Below are 10,980 nucleotides of genomic sequence, written 5' to 3' on the forward strand. Positions count from 1 at the left end.
CCCCCGGCACCCCTATAACTCGCTTCCTCGGTCTCTCTCTGACTCACTCGGACTCCGGGCGGGTGTTCAACTGAGCCGGTGCCTCTCACCGACTTTGCCAGGCGGGAACCTCCTGCCCCGGGCGCGTGGACCCTGCGCCGGACGCAGCCCCGGCGGCCGCCAAGTCTAGGCGGCAGCCAGACCCGAGTCGAGCTCACCGGAGTCGGTGAGTCCTGAGCCGGAGCCCCTCGGGGACCGGGTCCTGCGTGCAGCCGCGACGTCTCGCGGGAGTCGCGACAACAGGGGTGGCGTGTCGCGCCCTGGCGGCGGGAGCCGCGGGAGTGTCCGCGGCGTGGCAGCCAACCGGCCCGGGTATGTACCCGCTGCACCAGTCTTTGCCGCCAAGCTCTCCTGCTGCAGCGGGATCCTTGGTCCCGCAATTAGGAGGGTACGGGACAGAGCTAATATGGGGTCATGTCCCCTCGGAGGGAAGGGCCCGGGGGCAGCCCGCGGCCCGGAGCGAATGCGGCGTGGGGGTGGGGAGATCCTGCAGAGACCCAGGCGCTGGAGTTCCTTGGGGCTCCGCAGACTCACCGCACCTTGTCCTGGACCGAGACCCCGACCAGGACCCTAGAGGCTCCGGATCTAGGCTTAAGTGGGAGTCGCTTCGTGGTTCCATATGGCTGGTGAGGGAAAGAGAGGAGGGGGCTGCTAAAGGCAGAAATGTGGCCCGCACGCACCTCTCCAGGGACAAGTTGCCAGGGACCAGAGGAGAGGTACCCAGGAGCAAGTGCAGGTCAGGTGAGCTCCCGGTAGCCTCAGATTCCAGAGTGCCTTTTCCATTTTGAGGTTAAAGGTCAAAGATAGAGGTAGATTCCGGGTTAGGAATAGAGCCTGTGAGGGGGAGGCAGAGAGGCTATGGGAGGCTGTGTGTATCCTCCGGGAGGCTGTATCCAGCCTTCTTGTAAGTGGAGCCCACCTCACTTCGGTATGAGTCATTAGGGATGCTGCTCTCTCTCTCTCTCTCTCTGGCAGTCTGACACTGTTTAATCAATGAATTGACGACTGCAGTAGAAGAAGAGACCAGGATTAGATAGACATAAAGAACTTTTGAGAGTGGGACAGTGATAAAAGTTGGCTCTGCCTCTTCAGGAGTCTCAGAACAGACTAGACTGGCCTTCGACACTGGTCCTCTGGTGTATCTCCTACAGCACAATGCTTCCAACAGCAGTTCCCTCAAGTCAGTCACTTCCTACCTTCCCCCACTGCTTAGCTCCCTTCCATCTCTTCCTCAAATGCTCCGTCTGCAGTGGAATCTTCCCCCTCGGTCTGACACTCCAGAATGTGGAGGGCCAGCACACATCTTTGGAGTTCTGCCCTACTACCTGTCCAAGGCATAAATGTGGTTTGGGTGGGGGTGTGTTATGAGTATGTGTCAGGAGGGGACACTGGTAGGCTGACTCCAGAAAGATTCCTTTAATCTGAATGGTCGGGCTGAGGAGAGTGAGGCAGGCTATCAGGTGCCTTGAGAGTGTGTTCGAGTTGTACACTCACCCTAGCTCAGGGGAACCTCAACATGGTTACTGTATCTGTCACAATCCCCAAGAAATCCTAGGGCCAAGGTAGGACAAGAGATGCAGGTAGACAGAGAGCTGGATCACACCACAAAAAAAAATGGCTTAGCTGGCCTTGGGGATTTAAGTGAGCTCTATGTCTAGAGGAATGTGGTGTTCAAACCAGGGTGCCAGACCTCCCACCTCCCAGCCTGCTCCCTGCACCCCAGAGACTCCATCTAGGATCCGGTCCTCCAAGCAAAGCAACCTTAGATCTTTTCATCTGCGCTTTTATGAGAAAGAAAATAATGCACGTGGGGAGAGTATGCTCAGCTCCCTTTCCCATCACATCTCCTTTCCTCCCCTCTGCCAGTTCCTGGGGTTCCCAGTAATACCCTGAGCTTCAACAGTTGAGACTTAGATTCTACTACCATGTGCACAGACCTGCCCATAGGTCAGGGTCTGGGTTAGGAACTTCAACCGAGATCTCTATGAATTGGACTCTGACTTGGGAACATCTGTGCTGAAACTTCCTAACTAAAAAGCATGCCTTTCTCTAAGATCCTAAGGCTAAGAAGTCTGCTTTCCTCCTTCGTGTACTCCTTACATGCAAATATCACCAACAGGCTTCTCCTTCTGCCATGTTCCTTGTGGAGGTGAATGAGTTCTATACGTAGTCCAAGTTGCTGCAGAAATCTAATCGTGTTCTAGGATGTGCAGGAGCCTGAAAGCTGACCCAAGCTGACCCGTTCCTGGGGCTGTAGCTGTAGCCAGGAGTGGTGGCTCTCAGCCTACCTATGGCTCAGGATGCGTGTGGAGTTTGTTAGCTTCACTCCTGACTCTAGAGATGCTCTGTGATTCAACCACCTGGCTTTGAAGTTGGCCTTTTGCAGCCCAGAGAAGGTTGCTTTTTTCTCCTTTTTTCCCCCTCCTGTGTGTGATGTTGAATGAAGTGCACATTTCTCTAAAGCAGAGTCCCATTTCTTCATCTGAAGAATCAGACGCTCTCTGGCTCCTTCTAGATGGAAGGAATAAACATTACGTTTTACATTCATGGAAGAAACTCTCTAGCTACCCCTAAACAACTGGTGGCATGGTTTTCCAATCTTAGTGTGTTTCATACCTTAACATTTTTTTCCCTCTCTCTTGATTTTTTTTTTTTTTTTTTTTTTTTTTTTTTTTTTTTTTTTGAGACAGGATCCAGTTATGTAGCCCAGGTTGGCTTCAAACTTACAAGAATTCTCCTGAATCAACCTTCTCAGAGTAAATAATCACCTAGAATCCCCTTCAAGTGTCTCAAAGCCCAGCATCTAACAGTTGCAAAACCGTTCTAGATGCCTCTGGAAGTTCTCTTCTCCCGCTGGCTTCCATAGGGCCAAGCCAGGGCCGAGCAGGGCTGGCTGCTCTAGTGTGCTCCACTCCTTTGAGCTCTATGCAGAAGCTGCCGTTTGCTGCTCTCACTGCTTTGTCTTCTTGGCCTACCGAGCTGGGGGTGAGAGGTGATCAGGACTGACTTTGGGGCTCAGGATCGGGCCAGGCTTCTTTGGGGTGGTTTTGACTTGGGTTGAGCATGGTAAGAAGACCTGATTGAGCTTATCATCGCCTCTGCTGGTCCGGCCTCTGATTTTGAGCTTCTCGGGACAGAGGAAGAGTCAGAGCAGAGCCAGCTAGGCATCCGGTCCAGACACTGCAGATTTAAATGACATTTCATTCCTCAGCTCTCTCTTTGGGGCACTGAACTCTGTCTTCCCCATGAAATTCCATATAGTTCTTTCCCCTCACTAGCTGTAGCTGTAAACTGGGGCTAAGAGCAGAAGGGAGAGATTGGCAGGCTGTGCCTCCCCTCCACCACTCCAAGCTTAACTCCCCATTCAAGGGGACCATTGATAGAAAGGTACAGTGACCATCTTCAATAATGATGATGATGATGATGATGATGATGATGATGATAATAATAATAGCTGAATTAGTGCCAAAGCTCCGTTCACCATAACATTCTACATTAGCTTCCGATTTATCTTTGACTCCTCTAATGAAGCAGGCACCCAGTCATAAAGCTTTGTGCGGCCGTAATTAGCTCAGCATTGTCTTTCCTCATCACAATTTTTTTTTTTCCAGGAGCATTAATTCCTTCTCTGTTTGGACTCTGCTAATTATCCCCATTGGTAGGTAGCTCGGCCAGGCTCTCTAAAGAAGAAAAGGAAGCCATGGCTCTCTGCTCCCCCTCCTCCAACTCTGAATTTAATTGCACCCACTTCTCCTAATAAATTTACAAGCCACAGCACGGCTTATTATTAATGGACTATGTCCGTTAGCCTCAGTAAGGAGTAGCTACTATTCTCTCAATACAAGTGCTCTCTCTCTCTCTCTCTCTCTCTCTCACACACACACACACACACACACACACACACACACACACACAGAGGAGTATTCCTCAAGGATATTACCGGATGGGACTTTTCAGGAGCAACTGGCTACTTTTCTGGTAGTCCATAGGTAACTCTGAGGACATGTGCTTCTCAGACAAGAAAAGACAGAGTGGAGGTTAGTTACAATCCAATTGCAGGGATCAGCCCAGGTTTAAAAGATCAGACCAGAGAAGAGAACACCCTCACCCTCTCCAGATTCCAGGTAAGAAATGTTTGACTCCATGGTGCAGCTCCGACTCTGCAGCGCTTCAGCCCCGTCTCCAGTCCCCACAGATGCCTGGTTCCAAAGCCTGGGTTTTGGTATCAGAAATCTCCACATTCAACTCCCAGCTCCTCTGCCTAACACACTGCACCCTTGAGCAAGTGACTTAGTTATCATCTCTACGCTCTGTTTATCTGTGAGAAGTGAATATGGATTTCTTCAGGAGGCTGTAAAGATTAAATGAGATAATACAAAAGGCACAATGCTTGCTGCATAGAAATGAACAGCAAAGACTACCATTAATATTAATATGAATGGTTCTGCCTGGAGTCTCTTCCCTCTCTGGACTAAATGCTGTTCCTTCTGTGTTTTTGGACCTCTACATGCCTTATTGTCTGGTTTCTGAGCTGTGGTTTATTTCTGTCTTCATAGTAAAGGATGTGAGGGAAGCACACAGCCAGGTCCCTGTGGTTTTGAGGGGCCAGCAGCAACTCCAGGCCCTGGACCAGGCTTCTCTGATACTGGAGTGAACTGGGAACTCGTCTTTTCTTTCCTATTCCTCTCTCCAGTTTGTCTTTTCAATTATAGTCTGTTAGCAAGAATGCCTGTGATGGTTACAAAATGGATTTCCCTGACATAGGAACCCATTAGAAAAAAAACAGAACAATAGCAAGTGATAAGAGTCACTGATGAATCCTAACACCATGGATGGATGGAGGAGGAGGGGGGCCCAGTCTGTCTCTAGAGAATGAAGTGTCACCATGGATGATAAGCAGGCCTGGGGATGCTAATTAATAACTTAGCATTTCTGAATAAGGAAGGAGGGCCACAAACCATCACCCTACCAGACAGTCTTACTTAAGATGACCAAGCAGGCCCTACCCTGATGACTTAGGGGGGTGGGGGAGTGGTGTTCTTCACTTCCCAGGAGGGAAGAGGGGCCCGAGGCCACTCTGCCACTTTGCTCTCTGATCCTGTATCTTCCTTCTTTACCCCAGAGGCTTAGCTGTACACAGCAAACAACTTAATCACACACACACACACACACACACACACACACACAAAACAAAAAACCACAAAACAAACAAAAAAACAAGTCCTGGGGGACATTAATGATTGGGGGACATTCTCTGCATATCAGGACTGTGTTTAGTCCTAGCTCATTTGATTTTCATAAAATCCTGTGAGGTAGGAAGTTCCACTAGAAAGCAATATAGGGGGCATACATTCTGCAAACATCTACCCTGGTACCCACCAGAGATAATGCCCGAGTTTCTCAATGCCTCATGAAGTCCAGCTCCCCAGTAAGGATAAAAGCCTTGTTCCATTGTTCCAGACCACATCCTTGAGCTTATAATCTCCAAAGCAGAAATAGATAGACCACATTTTTCTTTTCCCAGAGGTGACTCTATGGTCAACAGCTATTGCTTCCCAAATCAGATGCCCGTAAACAGGTGCTAGCTAGAGTTTGGATCTGTAGTGGTCTGCCCAAAGGCCTATGTTGCAAGCTTGTTTTCTATAGTGGGCCTAAAGTGGGAAGGGGTGACACTTTCCAGAAATGAGGCCTTGCAGCTTGTCCTTACAGGGGCATCAGGACCCCAGTCCCTTCCTCTCTCTCTCCCTCTCTCTTGCTCCCTGGTCATGATGTAAAAGGTTTGGTTTACCCACATGTATCCACTATGCTGTTCGACCATGAACCAAACAGAGGGGCTGACAGAGCATAGAAGGAAGCGTCTGAAACTGTGAGCCAAAATCAATGTTGCTCTCCATGAGCTGGTTACCTCAGGCATTCATAACCACAGGGAGCGAACCCACACACTAGCTGGTGAAGGCTGGCTGAGGTCAAGGCCTCCCTGAGTTATTTTTAGTTATTCCTCTATGATTACCACCTCCTCTTTTCTGATTTCTCTCTTGCTTTTCTCCTCACCATCTTATGCCTCCTGTACGGATGAACTCTTGGTGTCTGGAATCTAATTCTCCTTGCATTGTCTGCCTATAAGATGCCAAAACCCAGGCTCTCCTAGTCCTGGGAGAAGATTCTCCAGGCACCGGGTGGCCCTACTGTTTTTTTCATAACCAGTATTGAGTGCTAGGCACTGATTCCCAATAACCCATACCCTCTGCCTTCACTAAGGGAACAGCAGCTGGAGGTCACATGGAGAAGCAATTGAATAGCAACTATGTGAAGAAAAAAAAGAATCCCCTGGTCCCTTACCCTACCTTTATTTCATTTATGAATTCATTTTTTTGTCAGGCTGAGCATTTAAATGCACTCTGTGCTCTCTGGATCCCCCCTCACCTCCTCCCTTCTCATTAAAATTCTAATTATTACCAGAGCAAGTAAAATGTATGATCAAAGAGAAGCATGGTCCTAGAAATACCTTTTGTTTTAGAGTGATTCAGTGCAGAAAATGGGCCCAGAACAGCTGTAACAAAGGACAGATACGAAGAGTTCAGAGATGGTCAGGCACTTAGAATACGGACATACATGTCTACAGTAGCTTTTCTGATGTACCCAGAAGGTTAATGGCTTGGAGAAACAGCCTCCAAGACATTTAGATCATAAATGTACAACAGAAAAAAAAAACCTGAACTTAAGTACTTCCAGCGTATGTTTATCTGTCTCCAAGTTATATGCATGTTCTATCAAAGTGATATTGCTGAGCTGTGTGGATGAGGATGGGCCCACCTTACTGTGTGACCTGGGTAATCTATTAATTCTCTAGGACATTAACTTTACCTATTTCATTAGAGAAGATTACATGATTGAATATATAAATAACACTTTAATACTGAACATAATGATGTTGAATAAATTGACTAAATCCAATAATAAAACACTTATTACTACCAACCTGTATATGAATTCTTGATTATTTCTATGACATGATAAAGATTATAATATCTTGGAATTTTTTTCTCTCAGGGCACATGCCTGCCTCACTGGAGACCTGGCTAGTACTCTCCAGAGCTGTAATTCTCAGCCTTCCTAATGCTAAGACCCTTTAGTGCAGTTCCTCATGTTGTGGTAACCTCCAACCATAAAATGATTTTCACTGTTAGTTCCTAACTATAATTTTGCCACTGTTGTGAATTGTAACATAAATATCTGATATTTGGGATACCTGATATGTGACCCCTGTTTGGAAAGGGTTGCTACCCACAGGTTAAGAACCACTGCTCTAAGGGAAGTCTTAGTGCTGGTAGCCGTCAGCCAAAGACAGGCTCTGAAGTCTCTATGGTGGGCTGAGCAGGGCCAGAGGTGGTGGGAAGATAACTTGAAAACAATCTCTTTTTCATGGAGGCACCAGACTGTTGACTGTTGATCCTGGCAAGGAATGGACAGGGAGCCAGAGGGTAGTGGTGACTCCTTGAGGGGATGGTGAGGTTCTTTTTGTTTTATCCCCCAAGACAGGGTTTCTCTGTGTAGCCCTGGCTGTCCTGGAACTCACTCTGTAGACCAGGCTAGCCTCGAACTCAGAAATCTACCTGCCTCTGTCTCCCAAGTGCTGGGATTAAAGGCGTGCACCACCACTGCCCAGCTGATGATGGGGTTTTGAACCTCAGGATGTAGGCTAGCTTTCCCTGAGATCTGGATACAATAAAAGTACCTAGTGGAACCCAAGCATTTTGCCAAGCTTAGCTCGGAATGGAATCTGGCATAGTTGAACTTAAATAAGAAAGAATTGTAATTTATCTGTGTGTGCTTGCTTACACGAAAGCATAAGGTCACCAGAACCTATAGGAGTTTAATCTGGGTCAAGCAAGTCATGGGAGTAGAAAGAATAGGATGGTGGATAGCTTGGCCCTGGCCCAAGTTCTATGTCTGACTAACCTGTGGCCTCTTGAAAGTCCCTCCGCTACACTACTGTTGCCATCTTTAAAAGGACAGCCTTGCCTTTGTACTTGGGTAATTTCACAAGTCCTAAGATTTGTAAGGCAGATAGTAGCTGGTTCACGGGCTCCCACCTCCAGGTCTGCAGGGACTAGCCAGATACTAAAAAGCAGAGGTTGAGCCAATAGGATATATCCCTGCAGAGGGAGTCACCCATCTGCCCAGGGCCAGTTAGCAAGTCATTGGCCTCTGCCACAAAAGTCAGACATCTGGGGTAGTGACAGTTAGGGACTTTCATAGCTTCTCACTCACCATGTTAGTCAAACCAAGCTCAGCTGGCTCATCCGCAAGTGATCATGTGACAGCCCTGCCCAGCAATGACTTCTCCTTTAGACTCAAAGACTCTTCTTTATGTTTGAGGAGAAGAAATGGGACAAGCATCTACTTACAAGCTCCGTACACGAGGAGACACTCTACACAGCTCTCTTGAGATGATGGGCAGTGTGGGTCTGGACAGGAAAGGGTTAAAGCTTTTAAGTGCCTACTTCCAACCCAGCCACACTATTCACAAATCCTAGATTCACAGCAAAGCTTCCAAAGAGCCACAGAATGGAAGAAAGACAGTGATGGGAATCATTTGTATTTTGTACTTAACTTTGACCTGTATAGACCCTGGTAATCAGATTCCAACTTAATACAAGAAACCACTGAGCCTACAGCATGGAAAGAACTCTAGGAAAACAGATGTCAACACACTTGCTTTTAGGGAAGTGAGGCTGTATTTCTCTCTGGAGGAAACTGGGGTGTTTACTGAATTCCTGCAGAGTCCCAGGAACGAACAAGGATGGAGCCTGGAATCAGGCTGCATGCTCCCTTTTCCAAGGGAGCATGGGTTTGTCAGGACCTGCTCCCTACCTCATGGACTGTGTGTGGCTTGTGTGCAAAAGTCACTGCTGGGGGCTAGAGATAAAGTTCAGTGAGAGATCATTTGCCTAATCTGGGCAAGGCTCTGGGTTGAAAAGAAAAGTGAGACCCTGTTAGAAGTCTGACCGCAGTAAGCGCTCTAATATTAATTCAAAGTGCATACAAATATGAATACTTCAGGAATTTGCACATTTGTTTAGAATCCCATTTAAATCACTGTCCCATCCCTGGGCACAAGCCAGGAGCAGTAGGGCAAGCTGCCAGTGCTCCCCATGCTGGTAAAAGGTGGGGGCAGGGTGATGCTAAAGCAACCAGACTGTGGTGAATGCCAGGCTGCAGACAGTTGACAAAATGGACCATCAACGGTCCAAACCATCTCTTCTTCCCGTGACTTGGCAGCTTTGCTCATAACCGTTCTTCTCTCTTCTTCCGTCTTTGTCCCTTCCGTGTGCGCCTTCTTCCAATGCCTCACCTGCTTATCCCCACCTCTGTGTGTCTCTGTCCTGCCCTGCTTGCCTCGTGCCGAGGGCAGGCACCTCTGTCAGCCTCCTCGCCGTGGTAGTTATTGTGTGTGGCGTGGCCCTGGTGGCAGTTTTTCTCTTTCTCTTTTGGAAGCTGTGCTGGACGCCCTGGAGGAACAAGGAGGCCTCCAGCCCTTCTTCTGCTAACCCTGCTTCAGAGACCCTCCAGAGCCCCAGCTCCAGAGGCAACATGGCGGACAAGCTGAAGGCGGACCCCAGCGCCCTGGGCTTCCTGGAGGCAGCTGTAAAGATCAGCCATACCTCCCCAGATATTCCAGCCGAGGTGCAGATGTCGGTCAAAGAGCACATCATGCGTCACACAAAGCTGCAGCGACAGACTACAGAACCAGCATCTTCCACCAGGTGAATGGTGTGCTCCTCACTTCCTAACCACACCCCCACTCTCCCCCCCACCCCCCGCAGGCATTCTTTCTGATACAGTGCATCAAATAGCCTCTGAGGATCAGGGTCCAGAACTAAGAGCATATGTCCTTTGAGGACCAGAGCAGATAATGTCATCCCAGGTGCCAGTCAAGAAGGGGAGGTTAAGTGTGGATAAGTGTGGTGAAAGGGGAGCCTTCAGGGGGAGATGCTGTGCATGTGCTTAGCATGTGAGAGTGAATGTGAAACACTAGAAAGTAGGATGAGGAAAGGAAAAATTTCAGACACAGGGAGGAGTATATGCAAAGGCCCAGAGGCATGGACGTTCATTGAGGGCTAGGTTAGTGAGGCCTCATGGCTGCAGTGTGTCATGCACTGGAGGCAAAGCAAGAGTCCAGGCTATTTGAGAACAAGGATTTCTTTAAAGCTTTGAGTTCCCTGCACAACAGTAGTTACATAACATGGCACCGTCTAATTCAAAAGCATACCAACAACAGACATCATGGCTTCCTGCCTCCTCTAACTCTGAAAACACCCTTAAAAGACATAGATAGATGTTTTACTCAGAATCTGAGAGTATGTAGATTCCTGGATCCCTGCGGTATGTTCCTTCAGGCTCACAGGCGCTGAGCAAAGGGAAAGAGATGCAGCCCTCAGAGCAGAAGCCAGGAATGAGGATGCTAAGGTGCCACAGGCTGACTTTGCTATTTGGCTTTGGGCCTATAGATGAACGTGAGCTGTTTCTCGCTTTTCTAAACTGTACAACAGGGTAAACGACTCTGCTAAGGTTGTTATGAGGATCTACCAAAGGATCCATGTGATAATGCTAACACATGTTGCTTATTGCATACCTGGCCCTGTTTTAAACACTTTATCTATTTTACTGTCACACAATTCTCTGAGGTTGTTACTTTTATCGTCTTTATTTTTGTAGTGCAGGGAGTTTAATCACTTGCTCAAAGTAGCAGGACCAAAATTAACCTATGTAGTCTATCTCCTAAGCCAATGCATTTAACTACTTGATATCTAACAACTTGATGCTAAATCCAGTCATGATGGTGATGGTGGTGGTGGTGGGGATGGTGGTGGTGGGGATGGTGGTGATGGTGATGGTGATGGTGGTGGTGGCGGCAGCAGTGATGGTGGTGGTGATGGT

The 10,980-nt window shown here is 48.1% G+C and overlaps 1 protein-coding gene across 4 annotated transcripts in view; it reads left to right on the forward strand.

Moving 5' to 3' along the window:
* The window catches only part of Syt6 (synaptotagmin 6), a 60,168-nt gene that overhangs the window by 728 nt on the left and 48,460 nt on the right, over positions 1–10,980 (forward strand). For all 4 annotated transcript variants that reach the window (XR_004119738.1, XR_004119739.1, XM_031375030.1 and 1 more), the window contains exon 2: positions 9,455–9,806. Coding sequence is in view for 2 of the 4 variants with exons in the window: in XM_031375030.1 (XP_031230890.1) it covers positions 9,455–9,806 (352 nt within the window). In the remaining 2 variants the exon portion in view is untranslated. The remainder of the gene's footprint in view (positions 1–9,454; positions 9,807–10,980) is intronic.

The sequence above is a fragment of the Mastomys coucha genome, unplaced genomic scaffold (genome assembly GCF_008632895.1).
Source record: "Mastomys coucha isolate ucsf_1 unplaced genomic scaffold, UCSF_Mcou_1 pScaffold16, whole genome shotgun sequence".
In the NCBI taxonomy this organism is placed as follows: domain Eukaryota; kingdom Metazoa; phylum Chordata; class Mammalia; order Rodentia; family Muridae; genus Mastomys; species Mastomys coucha.